Genomic DNA, 23,645 nt, shown 5'->3' with positions numbered 1-23,645 from the left:
GAGAAAGAGAACAGTTTGATTCAACGATGACTTGCCTGAGACAGGGGACAGGTTGATTCAACAATGACTTAAATGAGAAGTGGACAGCTCATTTCATAAATAACTTACCTGAGAAAGTGAACAAGTTGATTCAACTATGACCAAACTGAGAAGTGAACCGTTCAAACCAACAAAACCTTATCTGAGGAAGTGAACAGATAGATTCAACAATGACTCACCTGAGGAATGTGAGTAGGGTTGAGTGCTGCCAGTAGATCTGTTTGACTCTCTCTATTGGGTCTGCAGGGAGGGAAGAGTTGAGGGGGATGCCAGGGACAGGGCGTCCACTTAGATGGCTGATCATGTCATAGATGGTCTTAAAGTCCTTCTTGAGGTTGTTGGTGTCCCAACCCCCAGACTTCGGACCTTTGCCATGCTCTTCCTCCACTGGTTTACGGGTAATGCCCCTACAACATAGTGAGACTGTGTAATCATTGATTTAACTGATGCTCAGCTCAGAGGGGGTGTGTTGCTTGGACACTGATGCTCAGACAAATATTGTATTTGCAAGATATAAACTGTACCACATGTTATTCCTGGAGAAACCGCTTCAAATATAACACATGTCATTTGTGCAGCGCATACCAGATATAACCCCTGGGGAATTTGATACAGTACATACCACATATATTTCATGGAGAAATTGTTCAACACATATCACTTATCATGCATGTAATTCTCAGAAAAATGTGTTCAAAATAATTCATGTCATTCACGAAGAAATCTTTTCATTGCTGCCATCACTTCTAGGTATAAAGTCTATCAGTTAAAGCTAAAGATTCCTTCCAATCTGTCTTACAGAGCAAAATGCTGTGTATCACTCTCACTAAACAAAGGTCTGATGACATCCTTTGCCGGTATGTAAGTACAACTATTCTTGAACTTGATGAGCCAGTGAGCTGATGAACAAGAAGTCGCCATCAGCCTTTCTCTTGTTTTATACTGGCAACTTCCATTCCATATATATTGGACAAATATGTTAGGGATATTGGTATTTTTTGTGACTGATTTTTTATCAGTAAGTCAATGAATTATTACACAACTGTTCATAATTTCAAAATTTACAAATATGCCCAACTATATTTGTCACGTATATGATATTGTCTCCATAGTGTTTCATTCAAAGGTTAAAAATTGAACAAGGAAACAGTTGGAATATCTAACAGACATGAGGCAGTACTTCTACATACTAGTCTCTTCTGTTCAAATGTTCATCTATTTAAGTGAGACATTGTTGATGAGGAAGTACAGCCATGCAGCCTGTAATGAATGTTTCTGTGTCAACCAATTCAGGGTTGCATGATCAGAGAACACAATACCAAGTATACTCTCTTGATCAGCGACGCTCAGACTGGTCAGATGAAAGGAAAGCAGAAAATATATCTACAGAATCACTAATAGATAGCTACTAATTAGTTGAAGTTTGTCAGTAATTGAATGCATGCTAAATATGACAGCATGTGCATATGCAGAGAACATGCAATAGCATACTGATTTCATAATGATAATACATGAAATAATGTTAGTATGGGTTAAAATAATGTTTCGTCATAGTTATATTACAAACATACTCATGACTGGAAGGACATGATCATAGGTGTAGCTTCCACTTTAGTGATTCACAGGCAGGTTGGATTATATACTCCCCAGGGAGTTGAGAATGGAATCCAGTGTACAATGACTAACTGACTGGGGTAATATATATGCAGCACCTTTACAAGCCCCTGTGAGGTGGGAATATAGTGCATTATAGCTAAAATGGATAGAATTATCATGAAAACGACCGCTCGTTATCAGAAATGAGCGGTCCACTGTAACTGGATAACGCCCGCAAAATGCTTGACGACGGGCCATTATCAAGCCCGTTGTTAGGTGACGTCATAAGTAGTTCAGTTGTTGAAGTTGAATCGCCTACGCCTCGTTTGAACAAGGATTCATTTTTGACCATACATTTGGCTCACATTTGTCACATGTGCCTGTGCCATTATGCACTTTCCTGCTTGTGCCATCCATAACGATTGTGCCATAAATGACAACATACAGCAATGAAAATATCGACTTCAAGTCTAACGTTGTTGATCACTGAAAACAATGGTGGCTGGTAGTATGAGCAAAGGTCAAGGTCGAATGTCGTCACTTTCAATAGTGACGTCATCTCTGTTGTTCTATGACGTGACTATATTTGTAAAATCTGTGTCAGTGACCTCCGTCGTTTTGTTGTTGGCAGTAAATGCTTCTAAACCAATGCCGCTGTTTTTATTATTCTTTTATAAAAAATTCTATTCATTTTAGCTATAATAAGGGTAACGCTATTTTTTCAGGGCACTATCATTTGCAGAAGCCCTTGGTCTTTTCAACTGCCCTCCTTCGTTGGGCAGTTAATGAAAGACCTCGGGCTTCTGCAAATGATAATGCCCTGAAAAATAGCGTTACCCTTATAATGTATATAGTCAATTAGTCTGATACATCTGAAGCAGCAGTTGAATCCACATGATTGTCTGAGTGAGTTCAGTTTTATGATGCTATATTCTAGCTATGTCGTGGCAGTCAGTAAATAATGGATTCTGGACCAGACAATCCAGTGATCAACATCATGAGCATCACGACTGAGAACCAATGACACGTGTCAACCAAGCCTGACCACCTGATCTCGTTAGTCATCTCTTATGACAAACATAGTCACCTTTTATGGGTTGCTGAAGACCTATTCTACCCCGAATCTTCGTGGGTTACATGTTTCTCTTAGTTAGGAACAACTACTGACGTTATAGAGACAGTATGTCAGCTATATCATATAGACTCTAGATCTTTCACTTACACAGAGCGCGGCCGGTCATCCCTGAAACAAATCAGCAAGCACTAAAACAGGTGATGTACCTACACTGTGAGAAACTGATATTATTTTTGTGCTTATACATATAGATGCTCTGGTATGGTGATGTACTTACAGTGGGAGAGACTCTGGTATTAAATGTACTTACACTCGGAGAGACTCTGGTATAGTAATAGGGAAGGGTCCCCCTGGCCAGCCCATGGAGGAGAACCATCTCTGCATAGCAAACAGGACTTCCATGTGGAATATTCCTTCCTCAGTATCTTCATCAGGGAACATGGCTGACCCCAATGATCGTGTAGCCAGTCCAGCATTGATTCGGCAGTTTGTGTCCGACCCAGACTGTGGCTTGTTCATGGCACCATCACGAGGGTGAGGAGTGCTGTTGTCAGCTGAATCTGAAGCAGAGCAATCCAAGAAACATCTCTGAATGAATTAGCAATGTATTTGGTGCAGAGGGTTTTCAGGAACTTGTAATCCATGTACATCCACGAGAATATGAACAGATCCTTCAAACACTGCTGATGAGCCATGGAGCATGACTCTCCTTCGCCTTGGACATTCACCTTCCTCAGTGCTTCAGCCAGCATTTGTGTGAGTGTTGCCCATTGGCACCTTAAAGACTAAAACGTGTGCTAATGCAGTTGAGACTTTTGTCATTCATTGTAACCATGGTATAGAAGACCTGTGGATTACATTAAATGTTGTGCCAAACGGTACACTCTAGCATTGAAAAAAATAGTGCCATTGCATATTTATCATAGTGCAGTGGTGCTGCCTGGCTGAAGCACTGCTTCCTGGTCTAAAAATCCATCTGTTCCTTAATTGCTGACAATTGCTTGTCTGTTTAGTTGTAGGTGCTTTGGGTATGACCGAGTGGTATGGAGTTCAGTACCATATAAGTGTCCTTATTATCATAGTCATGACCAACCATGACATCCCTACCTGTAATGCTGTCGCTGGACTCATAACTGGAGGTGGAAATCTGGAAGTTGGAGCTGGTGGCACTGGTGCTGGGACGGCTGCCAGAGTGGTTGGGGGACTGACACGGCACCAGCACGGCCTCACCAGCACTCACAGAATCCTTGGAGCCTAACAGCTTATGACCCTTGGGGGACGATCCCTGTATACAGAAGATGGTCAGTTAGAACTCCTTACAAAGTGAATGAATGTACAGATGCATAGACACCTGCATGGATGGACGGTGAGAGCTTACAGAAACAAACAAGTGAATCATTTATTTCAAGAGTAACTTACAGGGACTACTTTCATACGTGTCTTTATTCATTATCTTTAAAAGTGTAAACTGATGAACATATTTGTAATTTAGACTTAACACCTGTGTTTGCAATAATTTAATTTACCAGCTGGCAATCAGGGCCTGCTACTTTCTGCAGGCTTTAAAATCTACAGGCCCTGAATGAAATCTGCAGGCCCATTTGGTTAAAATCAAACCAATAGAAACAAAATAGACTACATTGTACACAGTTTCTCAATGTTTCTACAAAATTAAGCGAAGCCTTTGGCACATGGAGGAGTTTGTATTTGTTAGACTGGCGTTGACATTCCTTTCCCAAAGCGTACGTTATCGAAACATGATGGATTGTGGATGATTCCCAAACGTTCATAAAGAAAAAAGAGGAAACATTCCATGAAAAATTACTGACCAATAATTTACTGAAAGCCATAAGGGTCTGCACAAATTCGAAACTGCTGGCTCAATACAATAACCGGCGCTGGGAATCTGGGCAGTTGGTTATTTTGAACGCCCCTCAATTAGTAAGAAAAGTGGCAATTGTATGGGGAATACACCTGGAGTTTCAATACATGAGCTTTGTTTAATGTTGCATTGACTAGTTTCCGGGTTATATCATGGCGTGTCTGTCTGACTTGGGAGGAAAGCCTGAAGTGATGTAAGTGTTTACTACTTTGGTGAGATCAACAAACATGGTGCTCACAAACCTAGAAAAAGGATCTGGGTGCGCTGTGATTCAAACCCACAAATGTAAGTTTCTGGAGTGCCCAAGGAATAGAGCACTGCACAACTGATGTTCCACAATATGGACAGGCTTCCTCCTCCATAAGACTGTTCAATTAGTGCACTTTCAAGAGGGACTAGGCTAAAACTGATTGACTGTTTTAGCAAGTGTAATGCAAACCTCTAAAATCTGACTCAAATAATGATATAAATGTCATGGTAGTTAATTTTTGCCTAAATCACAGAGTTTCAGTTTCAAACATGACACAACACCATCTGGACCTTGCCAGTAAATGGGTTGTGACAGATACACCATATACAGCATAGTCCCTCCTTTAACATAGAATAGATTGAAGTACATTTTCACAGACTATCTGATGGTCACTGCGATGGAGAGCCAGGAACGGGTAGCAGGTCAGCAGGCAGTTGTCTGATGATGCAGTCACCATCAGGGGAAACCTGGGAACCAAGATGAAGGTCACATGGGAGTTGAATGCATGAAGTCATATGAAAGTTAAATACTCAAATGGTAGAATATTCTTTGTGAACAACTGAATGTTGTATTTATGAAACATTATTAAATGGAGCATTGAATTTTTACATATGCCCATTCAAAGTGCTTTCCTATGTAATGAAGATTTATAAAAAAATATATAGAGTGTTATCTCCCTTACATTCTGCCCTCAGTGTCCTTGAAGATGATTGGCTGAGCAAATGAGACTGGTTTGGGGCTGACAAAGGTGACCTTGCAGGGAATACAACAGGGGTCAATCTGTCCCTCATCTCCTGCACAAGGCTTGATTTCTGGAGCAAGAGTGGAAAGAAGGCCATATGGGTAAATGGTCAGAAAAATGTACATATGACACATAAAATATTTTTAGAATCGTAAAAAATGACATAAATCAAAGGTAAACAACTGATTTCCTTTCACGGGGTTAGCTCAAGTAAGTTGTCAAGAGAAATTAAACTGAACGTAGCAATTTTTAAGTGAGTCAGTTTGACTTTTACATCCTTTTAGCAATATTCTAGCAATATTTAAGTACCTTAGTATTTTATTGTTGACCCAATTACAAATACCTGTCCAAGTTAATATTTGATAATTAGTAATAGCTTCAAATTCCCACTAAAAAATTACAGAAGCCTCATCTTGTAAAAATATTACAAAATTTTAAGTTTGCAACAAAATTATTACAGATGTTCCGTTTACAGTGGAAGCTGTAAAAACCAGCATCTGTCTAATCCAGCAAGTCGTCACACCGGCATAAAATCCAAGTCCCTTCCGTGGCTTGTACAACAGCTCTGCAATGCGGCACATTGCCTAAAGCGGCTTATTTCCTCAGTCCCAGTGAGTGCCAGATTAGACAGCTTCCACTGTATTTTCCCTTTAAAACCAAAACTCAGTGGTCACTGGATAGAAGACTGACCTTGACCTTGAGGGAACTGGAGAGTGAGAGGACTGATCTTGCTGCCATCTTCACATTCCACCTCGGGGAGCTCAAAACTCAGAGAGTCAGATCTGATCAGATACAAGTGAAACCAGCATTAGAAATGAAAAAACCCTGGAATCCCTGAGGCTTAAAGATTCAGTATTTGAATGTAGCTACCCTCTAACACTGACAGCTTTGACAAGAACTATCATTCTCAACTTTGAACACTTCACACACACACTGTATGGTTTATATCCTGGTAAATGTTCATTTCATCACAGGACCTGAGTAAATATGTAAACTGACAAAGAAAAATGTTTTGTTCGTTTGTTTATTTCTCATTTAGTCATGATTTTACTCCAAAAACCATTGACATTGAAGCTGACTCAAAATAGTTACTTCACTCAAGAAATACCAGTATATATTTTTGGGATATAAAATAAATTGTATGGAAGAGAACTACAGACTTGTCCAGCCCATATACACTGGCACTACTTTGTGGACTACTTCTAAATACATTTCCTACATGCTACCACTATCATGATTCTATGTTAAAGATGTGTGACATGCAGTGGTCCTAGATTTCACTGGTGATCAACATACACTCTGTATTGTGAGGCCAGGATGTTGAATTCACAGGCAACCTCAGTGGTGAGAGGCACAGGGGTGAGGCAGATAGCCGTGGGGTCGAACCAGATCCGTGGTGCCTTCAGCTCTCCAAGAATATGCAGGTACTGGTAGGGCTTGTCCCACAATTCATCCAGGACCACTGGCACCAAACACTCCATCTTGCCAGGCTGAGCTACAACACACACAAGCATTTAAAAACATCCCACAACTGAGATGACGAGTTTAAAAATTAGTGTAATTAATTTGTGACTTCATACCCGTGAAACCTAAGCCAAACCATAGCTGAGCATACAGGCACAATGGTTTAGTTTGTCTACTGAACAGCTGCAAGACTGTAGAAAAAGCGAACCACATGATGTAAGCACTTTCATTACTTGTCAGTATATATATAATAGCTGCATAATCTGTTCCCATGCTACAGTAATAGCAGGATAAGGTGAACTGAGGGGAGATTGGGGTGTGAGGTCACCCTCAAGATTCTTGCATTTCTATATCAATCTGTATATCTATGGCTGCTTGTACTACTCTTGGCAATGGCTGGTTTTATTGTACTAGACCACTGTCATGCCATGTTGCATTTGAACAAGGATACCCCTCCCAGATAAAGAATCCTGACTATAGGCCAAGCACTCATTGTTTTATACCCTTAATGATCACAAGAAACCCTCTCTTAAACAGTTTTAGGCATGATGTGGTCAGGTATTTGAACAACTGATCATTTTTTCCCATGCAGACATTCAATCCTTTAGACCATGGAGGTGGTCCTCAGAAACTACAAGGTTACACAGATAAAACCTACTTTACCAATTTGGTCTTAAAGTAGACCTTGATTATTTTATATTGAGGAATTATTTATAAAAAAAGATACAGCTTGAAGAGTACTAAAGCTTTTCATGTGTTACTTGACACTGACCTGGACAGAAGTGGACAGAGATCTCCTGTGTCTGGCCGGGTTCCAACTCTCCCTCAATCCCCCGACTCGGCTTGTTCTGCAGGTTCAGAAACGGTACGCCCGAGGAATGGGTGAACTTTAGCGCCCCATCTTCCAGGGCCTTTGTGGGCTTGGACAGGTCAAACGCCCACTTGATGTTGCGGGGACTATTGTTTACTATGATCAGAGGCTGCAACAGTATGACAACATGGAACAGACATGAGCAGGGCAGGCAGACAATACCATCTGTAGTCGAGGAGGCTGTGTTGCAAAAACAGACTCTTGTAATATGGAACATCCAGGTCTGCTCTGATTGTTATCTAAAGATATTTAAAGAAATATCGATGATAAATTGAGTGATATAAAATAATGAACATTAGCATTAGCAATGGCTGCTGATTCAAACTCAAAGCACATGTCATGTTTGACCCACCTCCAAGGACAAGTGTATATTCATATAGTCCATGCAGTGTAAACATCCCTGTCTATGCAAACATAAGTTTGGAAACACCTATCATGGTGAGCACCTGTTAGCAGAACAGGCAGGTTCACAGTGGAGGATCTTATTCTGAGTTAACAAATACCTCAGCTAACATAATGAACAATACACTTTGTTGTGTTACGATATCCTAACCATAAGAAGTTAGAGAGCATATGATTTGTTGATCTGACCATCATCAATCCTTCTAAAGTTCTGAAGACATTGCAGCACACAGCCACACAATTGTGGGGTTTTTTTTGTAATTTTTCACATTTTTTTCACATAAAACATTTCAAACCATAGAAACTTGTCATGATGACTAAGTATTGTGTATGAATACACCTGATGATTAGTGGTGTACTGAACAATGGAACTCTTTGTGTATTGAAACTGTCTATGACAATACATGAATATGTAATATGTTCAGATATCAGTCATGATGTGTTAAATTTGTTTGGTTGTTGTTGACTCAACTGGGATGATGTGCACGGTCTGTGTCAGTGAGCCTGAGCACCTGATCCTGTCCATCACCTCTCAGGTCAAGCATAGGCCACTAAAGACCAATCTTTAAATGCAGTGCAGTGAAATGTTAAAGTGCTAAAATGACAAAGTATGTGCAAGATGACACAAAGTGAGTCAAGTGCATGACTTCGGTATGAGTGAATGCTGTTTTATGCCATTGTCAGTACTACAACATCACTGTAATGGCAGCCTGTAACTGAATCAGGCATGATACAGAACAGGCAGCGAGGTGTAGCAGTTGAACCTGCCATTAAGCTATTCTCAGTACAGGTAAAATTATCCCTGGCATCGAAAGTTCATATTAAAGCAATGAAGTTGTATGTCTTTTTCACTTTCAATCCCACCATCTCCTTATTCAGAAACATTTGGAATGTAAAATATGTTGTCTACTTGAACTCACCTCCTATTTTGACAGATTTGGCATAAAACAGGCATACAACTACATTGTTCTAATAGGAACTTCAAATTCTTGGCAAAAATACCACTGTTTTAATATTTTTCATGAACAATAGCTTTACAAGGAAACGTTAAATGATTTTATAATGATGTAACTTAAAGTTGTGGAATTAAGCTGAAGAGAGCTTTGTGGAAGCAAAGTAGTGAAACAATGATATAAATCAAGCTCTCAGTACTTTCTTTAAACTGGTATCAGTGCTCATGCAAAACCATCAGTCACCAAAATGAAATATGTGATATATGTACCTTGACACGAGTCTGTGAACAGAAATGGAAGGGCGTAAGGGTATGGGAGCTACGATACATCTACCACCAACTGGTCCTGCTAGCTATGTATGGCAAGTGAGCGAGTGAGTTAAGGTAAAACTGTACTGTATTTCAGTAACATCATGGCCTCAAGGATTTCAAGGATTATAGAATCCTTAAGAAAATCTAAGGGATGCAACTCTGCAAAGTAATCTATGCATCCCTGAGACTAACAGTTCAAATAGAAATACAAATAAAGATTGTCCTTTCAAAATAATTACTTGAATGAATACTTTTGGATATATTGAAAACAATAACATAAATTGATGTAGCCAGGAAACAATTAGCATGATATACGATAATGCAGTTATATAGCCAAGCACTGTGTATCAGTTAAGACAATCTGATCCTTACCTTGGACTCTCCAATGCCAGTATTCTTGTACAGTTCATGCATGCTAGCAGGAAGGTAGAACTCTATCCTGTTCTGGGATAGCTGTAATGGCTGCCGTAGTGCTGTGGCTATGACATGCTTCCTGGGTGTGACAACCATAAATGGCTGGGGGCGGGGGTTGATGATGTGCTGTAGACTGTTCTTCTGGGAGGGGGCTGGGGTAGGAGGGAAGGGTGTAGGGGCAGGAGTGGGGGCACCCACATGATTGATGACACATGGCATCACAAAGTCATATGCAGCCACCTGCAAACAGAAACATAGGTAAGTGTCATACTAAGAGTGAGTGAGAGAGAATGCTTTTAGCCAGCTTTTAGCAATATTCCAGCAATATCACAGCAGGGGGACACCAGAAACAGGCTTTACAGATAGCACCCATGTTGGGAATCGAACACATGATTTGGGCATGACAAGCAAACGTTTTAACCACTTGGCTAATCAACCAAAGATTAGGCTATTTCAAAGATAAGCTTACCGATTAATTCAGTTCACAAACTGAGGTACAGTTAATATTGATAAAAGACAGCATGATGAAAATAAGGAATGTTTAAAAAAGTAGAGGGATCTGTGGAACTTTGTTACAAAGATGCAAACTGTGACAGGCAGAGTAATTCCTACCTCTGTGGGCATGAAAGTTATCTCCCCTGGGACAGTCTCCTCCGGACCCAGTGTTACTGAGTACATCCCTTGGTTCATCATCTGGTAGCTGTAGTCATCTGCATTGTCATACAATACAGATACAGCATAGAATAGTTGAAATGAGGAATAGCAATGCCATATAGAATAGTTGATATCAGGAATAACTATACCATAGAATTGTTGATACCAGGAATATTGATGCCATAGAATAGTTTATATCAAGAGTAGCTATGCCATGTAATAGTTGATATTAGTAATAGCTATGCCATAGAATAGTTGATATCAGGAATAGCTATGCCATAGAATAGTTGACAGTGATTAACACTATAGGCATCAATCAGTCAGCAAGGCTTCCCACCTAATCTTGTTAGTAGACTTCTATGATGCGTATGGGTGTATGGAAGACCAATTCTAATTCAAATCTTCATGTTTTCCTCTGTTTATGATGTTGAATAGTACAGAACAGAGTTCACAGGAATAACATTAGGTTACAAACATTTGGAGGCACTTTGTTTCATCTTTTCACTGAAAACTCCATTTGATCCACATGATAACTATACCCTGAGCATTCTAGATGAAATCACATGGATTTTGACTCATGGGTAAAAAGAGTTTGGGTGGCACATCAGTTTACAGTAATGACTAGCAGTATTTCACAGTTAATCTCTGACTTGTGTTTGCTGTGTTTCAGTTGCTAGGATGACCTTGACACTGACCTTGGGTCTGGAATCCTGGGAAGGCCAGTGTGAAGTCCTTGAAGCGTGTCAGGTCGAACTCCATCTTTGCCTTGGTGACAGTCTATACCACAATTAAACACAAAGATGGATGTGAACAACTCCGCCGGCATACATTTTCATAATACAACTGGTACGGATGGACGTACCTCTGCCACAACAGCAATGATAAAAAATGTCAGAGAAATTTCAGGTGTCACTTCATGTTAACTTGCACCCTTTAGGGAAGGCTCTCTATTCAAGATCAAACCTGGGAGTAAACACCATAACGCTACACCAACACTCTCTACCCAGTCAAGAAAAACAATTACAGATGCATTGATCTATCTGACCTTCATTATCTACTGCAAATTAACACATCATATGAGCTCTTTCTGCCCAGTTACTCAGTAAAATGAGTAGGTACATTCTGTCTTCCATCACGTTCACAAATATTTCAACTTCTACAAAACAACCGGAGATAATTAAGTTTCACCAGCATACTGTGTAAGCAACAATTCACTCAACTGGGGTACGATGTCACACAATCACACATGTGACACAAGGTGTTCTATTTACTTTAAGCAGAATTCCAACCTACAAGAGGCCTGCAGTAATTGAGTAAGAACCAAACATGTTCCACTGTTTGATGTTAAAAGCTACTATCAATGCCATCACATCATAACGACTCTTAAATCAGGGAGCATGACCCTCTGATCCATGATGCTTCTAAGACAAGGGAGGAATAAGTTTTATCTGGTCCCCACAGGTCAGCACACTGGGTGGAGAGTTACCTTGTTGAGGAGCTGGAACTGTATGGTGGCCCCTGACCCACAGTAAATGCCACCGAAGTTGAAGGAAGGCTGTAACACAGACATCCCATGTCTAATAATTATCAGGTAATGTCAACACTACACAAGCTGCTTTTCCTTAGTTCTTTCCTGTGTATGTATGAACATAGAATTTTCTTATGGACTTCAGCATCTTTCTTCTTCAAATGCAGTCCTAAGGAACAGATGCCCTTAAGCATTTGCTAGTTGAAATCCCTAAGTCATTTCTCTTTCCACTGAAACTAAAGTTTCTAATACGCGACAAAGAAGAAACATTATTCATTTTCTAACATGAATTTTTGATTAAAAGAAATACTGTGATGACAATTTCAAACTATCTTGTTACTTCTGACTTGTGATAGTGACGTACCATGCTGATGTCGACACATGGAGGCTCCACTGTCCCACCCATCCTGAGATCAATGGTCTTCCCACCTTTGATGGCCAGCTGGACCCTCGTGTCAAACTTCATCACAGCGTCTGGGGTCAGTGAGACCCTCAGCTCGGCTGTTCCCCCCACAGGCACCACACCATGGACCGGACTCACGGTGAGCCCAGGGAAAGGGTTGGGATCCAGGACCTTTACACAGAAAACACATAGTGATGCACAACACGACACTAATGGTCAGCCTCGGAAACTGCTGCATCCACCCACTTATCAGTGTTTCTCCAATTTTGACTGAGTCCAGCGTCTTCTTCAACAATGTGGTCTTAGCCATAAGTTGTTACTCAGTGCAACTGTATTGGATTTACAATGGCATTTGGTCTAACAATCTACACTGAAGTCTTGCAGAGACAAATACATGCATAATCTTTGTTAATGTCTTGACACTATATTAATTGTACCAAACTCATTTGAAAGCTCCTGCTTGAACATGTTTTAAAATAGTTTTAGTGTTGAGTTTAGTGTTAATATACAGTTGTTTCAAAATGTTGGCCTTTGGCGTGATTTATATTTTCTGTGAATGTGTGCACACTCTTCTGTTCTGACCTGGAAGAAAGCATGGTTTTGACCAGCATTGTGTAGCAGGGCAGTTCTGGTGGTAGTGAGGTTTACTGGAACCTGGCCGAACATTATCCTTCGTTCCACAAACTGAACTGAACTGTTGCCAAGCTGAAATGTAAACACAACAAAGTTACTGATTTTGAGCGTGGATGTATTTTATTAAGAGCAAAGTAATTTGTAGAGCATACATAGTAATGACATCAACAATACTTCACTTTAGAAAAGCCCTCATAAAAGGCTTGAACAAGATGCGTATTTGGGAGGTTAGTGGGTTAAGAATTACGTGGAGTGTTTGTAGTAAGGAATGTTGTGTGGAGCATGTAGCATAGTGTATCTTTGTGTGCTGAGTGTGTATAATGCTGAGGCTGAAAGCATGATGTGATATGTACTCAGAATGAGGTTACATGTGTCTAGAATTTAGTGAAGTGCTCAGGATGCAGTGGTATGTGCTCAGGATGCAGTGACATGTGCTCAGGATGCAGTGACATGTGCTCAGGATGCAGTGACATGTGTCCAGGATGCAGTAAGGTGTGTTTGGAGTGCAGTGGTGAGTGCTAAAAATGAAGTGATGTGTTAGGCATGCAATGACATGTTTTGCCCGAGTTGTGTATTCAGTGATCTGTGATGGCTGAGGGTGCTGTCTATGAAACATGCTCCCACCTGTGCCAGACATCGAAACTGTAGTGGATTGCCATTGAGGAGCATCAGTGTGAAGGAACCATCTTCTGGGGCCATGAAGGAGGGATGCCAAACAACCTCACAGTCAAGGTCACTGAAGGCATCCACTGTACCTAAAACAACACATCATACCTAGGTAATATATTGTCAACAAAAAGAAACACATAGGAGACATATATTCTAAATAGGAAACTGAAGTGAAACTCCTTTGAGAGGCAGTGAACCTACCTGTGGCTGGTCTGATGGAGAAAGCCGTACCCTTCTCACCCAGGTTGGGGGACCAGGTGAACTCTGCAGGGTAGTTGAGGGGGTTGTGGAGGGTCACCACACCACGGTAACCTAAGGAATCACGTACAGCAACAGTTAGCATTGCACCAATGATGAGTGTAGATGCTAAGCATAGATACTGAATACGGGTTAAAAGCAATAACATTAGTATCAGTCATGAGGTAACAGACATCAATACACAAGCACCATCATGGCTGCTTCTGTCTGCAAATATACAAATCTGGGCCAGGCAACCTGACGATTAATAATCTGAGCATCAACTAGCAACAACATTAGTATTGCTGACGTAATGTGGTAAAAGACATCAAAAAAAGTCTGTAAACATACCAATCTTGGCCATGCAACCTGATGACCGACTGTATGGGCATCAATCAGCAACAACATTAGTAATGCTGATGTACTGAGGTAAAGGACAACAAAATGGCTGCCTGATAAATATACCAATCTGACCCAGGCAAAGTGATGGTTACCAGTATGAGCAGCAATAAGCAACAACACTGCCCTGTCACAGGGAGGGTGAGCTACAGTACCTGCATCTGCTGGCAGCCCTGGGGTGGGCTTGAGAAGGAGGTCCTCTGTGGACAGCTGGAGAGTGACAGGTCCCACGTCTGCTACCACTGTCACATGGTGCTTGTAGAAGCCATTTACTGTGTACATCACCGACCTGACACACATGGAAATACATACAGCATATTGAGCATATACTAATTGTGTGGATACATATGTGTAATAAATGTCCTATGAAAATAATAATCTCAAAACTATCCTTGGCTGATCCTTGGTGAAGGAGAGCAATATTTATTTGTGAGAACCTGTTATTGCAAACCTTGCATAGAGAAAATGATCATAAGCTTTAGCTAATTTGAGTTTGTGAAGTGTTTAGTTCATGGTAATTTGATCGATAGGGAACTTGTCCCAATACGCTATCAGGACATTAGAGTGTTGGGTTCAGCTTGTCCTTTGTTCACACAACAGTTAGGTTTTGTCTTGTTACAGCACTGTAGTGGTACTCATCTATGACATCAAACCTCTCTATCAAAAACACTATAGGAATGAAATGTGACATCAAACACCTCTTCTATTTTCTGTTTCCTATACGAGACCAGTGGCATTTGGTGCAAAAATTGGAACACCTCTACCGGAGGTATAGCAAGATGTATTTGGTACCATTGGAAAGCTTGGACTCTCTAGTTTTCCAAAACCATTGTTGCCAGACTTGACAATATGTCAGGCAATATGTCATTTTGTTGCATTTCCATGGACTGCCTGGTCCAGATTTGATTATTTACAAATCACCGCCATATAGCTGGAATATTGCAAAGCGTTACGTTAAACTAACTCATTCACTCACTCACTCACACACCCACACACTCACTCACCATACATGTATTTGTGAACAAAACAATGTAATGTACATATTGTAATGGTATACTGTACACAATATTTAATAGAAAGCTGCCGATGTTACTTGTCATGTTTGTGCATGTTTGTAAGTAGTTTTGATACATAAATCAAATAATCACATTAAACGGGGAAAACTTAGTTTGTCTTTGATTTATTACAAGTCAAGGAAAGTCACTGAGGTCATCCATTAATTTCCATAATTTCCTTCTCCCATATTTATCACATATGGAGCAGGATACCATTAACACAAGTAAACACTCTTGAAAAGCAATACTTAGTCACATAAAGGCATGATATAATGCATTCTGCGTTACAAATAAAAAAGCATGGTAACCATGGAAACACCCTGAATGGCACGTGTCCTAAAAATTTCTGGTATGACATGTACTTTGTCAGAAAGATGAGTCTTTGAGGTGTCTTATGGCACCAAATACATGGTGCTGTATGTATTCCATACTTAGCACTCAAGAAAGATGTGAGGTTAAACACAGGATTTCAAGCAAGAATAGCTACGAAAGTGATGATTGTGACCTTGGCCTTACATTTTTACATGTTTTGGTGGAGCAGTACTTGGTGATTGACATGCATTCTCGAAAATGATAAAATCACCATCTATGGTGAAGATATATTCCTTTATATATAGCTGTCATGCTCTCTGAAAAACAGCATAGTTACCATGGAAATGCACTAAAAAGACACTGACACTTTCAAATCTGGCAAACATTGGTTTTTGAAAACTAGGTTCCAAGGTTTCCAATGGTATAAAATACATCTTGCTATACCTCTGGTAGACCTATCACCTTTATTTTGCTAGGTAGCTGAATATTGCCACTGCACTATTATACTCACATTCAATTCCTCTCCTATTAGTTTCTCAGAGAATAAAACAAAAAATGTTTATTATTTTAAAAGGAACTTTACACTAACGTACAATGACTTACCGCTGAAACTTTCCTTTGGTGTTGGACTCAAAGAGGATGGGAATGGTGGCCCGAGACTTAGGAGGGACAACCTGTGAGAGAGGGCTGCTCTGACGCAGCTCCCGACAGTCAATCTGCAAATAAGATTATCAAGGTGACTGTTATCCAAAACTTAATAGTACCTGGAAAAGTGTGAGTCATCTCTGCAACACCTGAGGTGACACACTACACAGACATGCAGGAGTTGACAGGCTTGAATTCCTTGGTTGGAGGCATTCAGAGCATCAGATGTGTACTTATATCAATATTCACAGCAGCATCAAAACTAATGACTTAGCCAAGGCTATGAAAGTGTGTGACAAGTCAGTGGTAAGTCTGTAACAAGTCAGTGGTAAGTCTGTGACAAGTCTGAGACAAGCTAGTGAGGAGCCTGTGATGAATCTGTGACAGTTGTAAGAAATAGATATCATTTAGGTGTCTAAATCCTGGCATGATATAGTCACCAATATCCAAATCTGCCTCATGTCAATATGCATTACCAATGACAAACAGTGTCAGCACTGATGACTCATAATATAAACCTGATCTGGATGCACTGCATGTACACCCTACTGACACCTACATGGATGTACTGGATGTACACCTTATTGACACCTACATAGACGTATACATTACCAACACCTACCTCTGCTACCACATGGATGTACTGGATGTACACCTTATTGACACCTACATAGACGTATACATTACCAACACCTACCTCTGCTACCACATGGATGTACTGGATGTACACCTTATTGACACCTACATAGACGTATACATTACCAACACCTACCTCTGCTACCACATGGATGTACTGGATGTACACCTTATTGACACCTACATAGACGTATACATTACCAACACCTACCTCTGCTACCACATGGATGTACTGGATGTACACCTTATTGACACCTACATAGACGTATACATTACCAACACCTACCTCTGCTACCACATGGATGTACTGGATGTACACCTTATTGACACCTACATAGACGTATACATTACCAACACCTACCTCTGCTACCACATGGATGTACTGGTTCAGGTTGTTGATGATGTTCAGCTCCTTCTGGCTGCTGGATTTCAGACATACGGTGCTGAAGTCAATGGTTGGGGGACCTGCAATAAAGGACAAATAACTTAAACTCGGGTCCAACTTGGTAACAATTTGGACCTACTTTCACCCAGCATTACGGCCTTAGATAACTACATACTAGAGTGTTTAGTAATGTATGTATGTATGAATGGATCCATGGCTGATGCATAACTGGGTCTGTGGTTGATGTATGCATGACTGAGTCTGTGGTTGATGTATGTATAACTGGGTCTGTGGACAATGTATGTATAACCGGGTGTGCAAACAATGTATGTATAACTGGGTCAGTGGCTAATGTGTAACTGGGTTTGTGGCTGATGTATGTATAACTGAGTCTGTGATGTATGTATAACAGGGTCTGTGGACAATGTGTGTGTAACTGGGTCAGTGAGTATGTATAACTAGGTCTGTGGCTGAAGCATAACTTGGCCTGTTGCCAATGTATGATACCAGAGTATTTGGGCTAGGTATAACTAACCTATGATAATTTGGTGCAACTCCTGTGGACTCAACCACTTGCGACAATCCACCTTCTCTTGTTGAGTTGTCGGTACAGCATTCAGGCCATCACGCACCTAGATCAACAACATCACTCTATTATCTATATCAATAATTACAATCCATGACTTTATAAAAAAAAACATTTGAAATATTGTGAAAAGCTGTAATACCATGGTGTTATTTACTACCAGTCAGAAACTCTCTAAACACACACCGCAGTCACACATTTGACCGATTCAACAGTGTCTGTTCTGTAAGATGAGAAACTAAGAAGGTGGGGACCGACTCACAGGTTTAGACCGGGCCTCCTTCTCAGCTGTTGACAGCTTCTTGGTGCTCAGTAACTTCCAGTCTGCATTTGGCGGCCGTGGTGCTGTACGTGAACAGACAGCAGTGTACAATTCATCAATCAGATAGGGCATAATTACAGTTCATAGTGCCCTTGGACAGAGTACAACATGCATTGGAAACCATGAAAAGTTCACCCAGCAATGAGTGGGTACCCGGTAGGATAAGATGGCAACGCGACTGTTAACCTTCTAGTGCAGCTTGGGGTTGTACAACCTTTGGGAGCTGAGTCAGAAATTCAAGTGAATTGTGATCTACAGAGTGGGGTTTCAAGAAGTTGTGCTTTGAGTACAGTTTATAGTGTAGATTTGGGGCATCATAAATAGGCACATTTATTATTGCTGCAAATATTGTCATGACACAGAATTCACAGATTTTAGTTTCCAGGTGTAGAAAACTCACCCTTAGGGTCAGGCTTGATTTCCTCCAGTGATAAACGTTTCGGACAGAGACCCGCCGCTGATTTGATCCCAATTTCAACGTTATTATTAGTCTCCATGAATTCTCTGTAATGGATGAAAGTTGTTGTCAAAGGGTCATACAAGCACAAAAGTAGACATGTATTCCTAGTTCCTCTTTCTATTTGTTTGTGGGGGAACTACGCAAGGTTTTCTATAATAAATCAGAAACATGTCCTAATAATAAAAAATCAGTTCAATAAAAAAGATGATTGGTTTATGGATTCCACTAAAGTTAACCATATTCAAAGTGGAAAATATACAATGACAAAGAAAATGATGAATACAGCAGGTTATAAACAGGATCAGGTTCTGATAAACTTTCCACAAACTGAAACTGAAACATCAGGTACCTGACACAAATAAATCATCAAATAGAGGGCCCAAAGAAACATTGATTCAATCTCTACACATTTTTGCAAAGATAGTGTCACTTACTTTGCCTTTTTGAGATGAAGCCTGGCATCTCTCATCTGTCGGACCATGCCGATGTACTGGTCCCGATGAGAATGACGTCCTTCGGCCTCGGAGTCCGTGAAAGCATAGTCGGGGTCTACGTATGTGTGCCGCTCTCTCTGGGTGAAGATTGTCCTGAACAAGGGGAGATTTACATACATAATGAGCACGACTTGTAGGGGATAACAATCCTGTGTTTGATGAATCGGGGAAGTATACCAGCAGTTATAGAAATATAAAGTTATATTGGCTTCGCTTATGCAATATAACATTCTACTTCAACTTGTCTTAAGCTTGTTTTTATGAAAGAAATGCATTATTTAAAGTTCCTCTAGGTCAAAGGTTAATATCATTCCTTGAACTTACACCATCAACACAAAAACTGGTTCCCTTTTTAAACTTCAGCAAACTGAATAACATGTCAAATACTCACAATAAACATATTTATTTTGTGCACAGTGACTAAATCTGACAGTGATGAATAAATCATAGTGTTATAACTCAAATGGATGGAATTATCATGAAACCGCCCTCTAGTTGTCAGAAATGAGCAGGCTGCCGCAAATGATAATGGCGCATTAATTCCTTAACGACAGCCTATTAACACTTCTATTGTCAATGACATTACTGCAGGTGACATTACGCTCATAATGACGTCATAAATCTTGTTCCATGATTTAACAGTGTTGGGCCAACAGCCAATTGTAGTGAGTGAGTGAGTTTAGTTTTACGCCGCACTCAGCAATATTACAGCTATATTGCGGCGGTCTGTAAATAATCGAGTCTGGACCAGACAATCCAGTGATCAACAACATGAGCATCGATCTGCGCAATTGGGAACCGATGACACGCGTCAACCAAGTCAGAGAGCCTGACCACCCGATCCCGTTAGTCGCCTCTTACGACAAGCTGAGTCGCCTTTTATGGCAAGCATGGGTTGCTGAAGGCCTATTCTACCCCGGGACCTTCACGGGTCACAGCCAATTGTAAGTAAACTTACAATTAAATTTATGACATGATACTGTTTTATCTTTTTTAATGCAAATTCCATCCATTTTAGGGGAGTAGGGGAGCTAATTGAGGACCTACGGCTTCTGCAAATGATAATGCTGAAAAGCAGCATTAGCCCTAGCATGTAGGGATACATTCCAAGGTATTGGTGAATCGGTTTTTAAATTGTGACCATATATGTTGACTGTGCGATCAGAAGTTTATAGCATTGACCGAGCAGAACTTGTGTTATACACTAAGTTGAATTAGAATACACAATGAAGACCTAAAGGTATTTTTAATGTGTTATATCAGACATGTGTACATGAATGCTGCAAACTGCACTTTTATTAACTAAGAGGGACAAAATTTCCACTAAAATGTGTTTACAAGTGATCATGTGAATATTTATTTCACTTAAAACTTAAAATGTCCATTAGGCACAGAACATTAACATGTTCCCCCAACGGTGGGGATCAACTAGCAGGGTGGCCTCTGTCCACACTTACTGGAATCTCTCCCTCCTGTCACTGGGGCGAATACTGTGGGTGCGGTCATTAGGAAAGGCCACCTTCACTGACCGGTTATCTTCGTTAGCTGACTTGCTCAGTCTCAGGTGGTGCAACCTGGTTTTGGTGGAGCTCATCACGGCATTCCGCAGTCGGTTTGGTTCAAGTGAGTCAAAATCAGTGTCTACAAACATCCCAACTTCGTTGCTGATGTACGGGGTGATTCCTGAAGGACACATGGACAGATAGCTGAATGGATGGGTACAACTACACATAGTTCAATGCTGCAATCAGCAATATTCCAGTTATATGATGGCTGTCTATATATAATTAAATCTGGACATATAGTCCAGTGATCAACAATATGAGCATCAATCTAAACAACAGTGATATGATGACATGTGTCAACCAAATCATTGAGCCTGACCATCTGAACCTGTTATTCACCTCTTACGACAAGTATGGGTTGCTCACTGAAGAACAATTCTGACCCGGATCTTCATGCATAATAAACATCAACTAAACATGATGAGTATAGTGTGTAGACAGGAGTCGTAGAGTTAAGGACAGAAATGCTTGCGGAGTAAAATATAGATATACTGACAGAGTGTAGGATAGATATGCTTACATAAAGGATAGATGTGCTTACATTAAAAGATAAATATGCTTAATCTAATGTTAAGGTACTGATATGCTTATACTAAGTAAAGAATACATGTGTTTAAGCTAAAGTAATGGATAGATTTGCTGCTAGATTTAGGCACAGGTGTACAGACAAAGTAAAGGATATAAGTGGTCCTTTGAGTAGAGCTCCCTGGATGGGTGACCATGTTTGGCAGCATGACTTCTGAGAGTTTCTAGGACTTCAGTCATGCCCCATAACGAAGCATGTGTGATACATGTGGTCTCACCATAGGCAAATGAGTTTGTTCAAAATTGTCTCTGCAAAATTGTCTCCGTCTTCACCCAGCAGAAAATGGGTACCCGGTGAGATAAAGTGATGTGACTATAACACTTCTAGCACCTTGGGTTATCCAGGTTATCCGGGGTAACAATAATCAGATTCTGAGAACAGCATTCAGTGAGTAACAAGTCAGATGGATGCCAGGCACAATATAAATGAATTATTATTATTATGTGCTGATAGAGTAAAGGATGTATGTGCTGACAGAGTAAAGGCAAGATTCCCCTGAAGACTGGGATAATAGCTAGCGTACATACCTGGGTTGAATCTGGGACTCCTCTTCCTGGTGGAGGGGTTACTCTGACCCAGTAGCTGTACAGGGAGAGTGTATATAACCTGTAGGTAGGCCATTGTGGGGTTGCTACTGTCAGCTACCTGCCCAATCACATCCACAAGCTGCATGGGTTTGAATGTACCTACAAACAATAACACATAAAGTCCTTAGATGGTCAATAAAAAGAAATATGGGTCACAACATTATTCTGTGATGTTACGCTTACCCAGCATTTTTAGTTTATTCTCCATTATAATGTTTTAACTTAAAAGGGGTTCATTCCAAAGTTCTGAACAGGTTACTATATATCAGTTTGTTTGCTGCCTCTCGTTAGCTTTTCCACAAATTACTAATAGTGGCTACAACCAGCTTTAGAAACCAATATGTTCCCTAGACTTACAGTGTGGCTGCCATATTGCAAATGATTAACTCACAACATCACACAGATAAAAGCTGGTACACACCTGCCTGACGTGGCGTGAAGGAAAAGATGACATCTTGTGTTTGTCCCGCAGAAATCTTCCCATTTGGAGGATGTGCTGTGAAGTGTGCTATTCTCCTGAACTGGAATATTGCTGGGAGGACAGAAGACTCATTCTTGATGGTACAGAGTACATCTGCATGTTCGCCAACCGAACATTCTCCAAAATCAAACTTGGTTGCTGGGGAGATGTTCAAGATGACAGGTAACGCTGTACCGGTCAGACCAATCTCAGCATAATTTCCTGGTGCTGGGGGGAAATATGAAAATAATGTAGTCTAGAGACCTCAGATGTTTGAGGCACAGATGACCTTAGCTGATAAAAGTTCACCTGCTAGTTATACAACTCAAGGTCTTGAGATCACCAACTATTGAACATCTATGGGTTTCTTGTTGACCACAAATCATGGTGATCTCCCTTCACAAAATGGCTTCTGACATTGATGCTCATCAAGCAAAAATGTAACATATATCCAAAAGAAAATAAAATCAGTATTTAGAAAAGATTAGGAAGGCTTTGCATAATCACAGGAATCTGTAGTAAACATCATGATAAAATTCATCTTCACCAGCGATTGGGATGATTCACGAAATATGAAAAATTGTGTTTACAGATTCCTCTTGAATAATAATGAAACAATAATACTGTAACCAGGCATATGTAGTTATTTCTAAGATGCTTCGGTGAAAGATCAAAGGCACTGACAATACTTAATCAGACAATAATGTGCACTTTTTGCATTACATCACAATGTGTTGACATTGCTGTGCCATTACAGTCTGCCCCTTCGTAATCAAACTTTTTTGCATTACGTCACAATGTAACCGACGTCACGATGGATGTCAGTTGCCATCACCTTGTACAGCCTCCAACAGTAAACTGCTTTCTCACTTCCCGTCTCTTGGTTTGCAGTTGCATCACACAGCTAACATTACTGGTGGAAACATTACGTTTATGTTTTCCGAAGGATAAAATGTCTCATAGTTCGACTTAAAATTTTACAGAGACACGGATACATGTTTGCAGTGTTTACATTCCCACAATGCAATTG

General features: G+C 40.4%; 1 protein-coding gene across 1 annotated transcript in view; it reads right to left on the bottom strand.

Annotated features, from left to right (window-relative positions):
* The window catches only part of LOC137287355 (cilia and flagella-associated protein 47-like), a 69,274-nt gene that overhangs the window by 37,658 nt on the left and 7,971 nt on the right, over positions 1–23,645 (bottom strand). The window contains exons 8-35 of the mRNA XM_067819610.1: positions 22,577–22,843; positions 22,096–22,254; positions 20,875–21,100; positions 19,358–19,510; positions 18,864–18,967; positions 18,404–18,486; positions 18,091–18,187; positions 17,532–17,635; positions 16,493–16,605; positions 14,678–14,811; positions 14,088–14,198; positions 13,842–13,972; positions 13,167–13,289; positions 12,546–12,755; positions 12,140–12,208; positions 11,349–11,430; positions 10,612–10,709; positions 9,958–10,239; positions 7,821–8,028; positions 6,881–7,079; positions 6,275–6,366; positions 5,525–5,654; positions 5,210–5,309; positions 3,818–3,995; positions 3,021–3,270; positions 2,860–2,878; positions 1,716–1,720; positions 219–446 (exon numbers count right to left, since the gene is read on the bottom strand). Coding sequence (XP_067675711.1) covers positions 219–446; positions 1,716–1,720; positions 2,860–2,878; positions 3,021–3,270; positions 3,818–3,995; positions 5,210–5,309; positions 5,525–5,654; positions 6,275–6,366; positions 6,881–7,079; positions 7,821–8,028; positions 9,958–10,239; positions 10,612–10,709; positions 11,349–11,430; positions 12,140–12,208; positions 12,546–12,755; positions 13,167–13,289; positions 13,842–13,972; positions 14,088–14,198; positions 14,678–14,811; positions 16,493–16,605; positions 17,532–17,635; positions 18,091–18,187; positions 18,404–18,486; positions 18,864–18,967; positions 19,358–19,510; positions 20,875–21,100; positions 22,096–22,254; positions 22,577–22,843 — 3,955 coding nt within the window. The remainder of the gene's footprint in view (positions 1–218; positions 447–1,715; positions 1,721–2,859; positions 2,879–3,020; positions 3,271–3,817; positions 3,996–5,209; positions 5,310–5,524; positions 5,655–6,274; positions 6,367–6,880; positions 7,080–7,820; positions 8,029–9,957; positions 10,240–10,611; positions 10,710–11,348; positions 11,431–12,139; positions 12,209–12,545; positions 12,756–13,166; positions 13,290–13,841; positions 13,973–14,087; positions 14,199–14,677; positions 14,812–16,492; positions 16,606–17,531; positions 17,636–18,090; positions 18,188–18,403; positions 18,487–18,863; positions 18,968–19,357; positions 19,511–20,874; positions 21,101–22,095; positions 22,255–22,576; positions 22,844–23,645) is intronic.

The sequence above is a fragment of the Haliotis asinina genome, chromosome 6, assembly GCF_037392515.1.
Source record: "Haliotis asinina isolate JCU_RB_2024 chromosome 6, JCU_Hal_asi_v2, whole genome shotgun sequence".
NCBI classification, from domain to species: domain Eukaryota; kingdom Metazoa; phylum Mollusca; class Gastropoda; order Lepetellida; family Haliotidae; genus Haliotis; species Haliotis asinina.
This window is presented reverse-complemented; position numbering and strand designations above follow the sequence as displayed.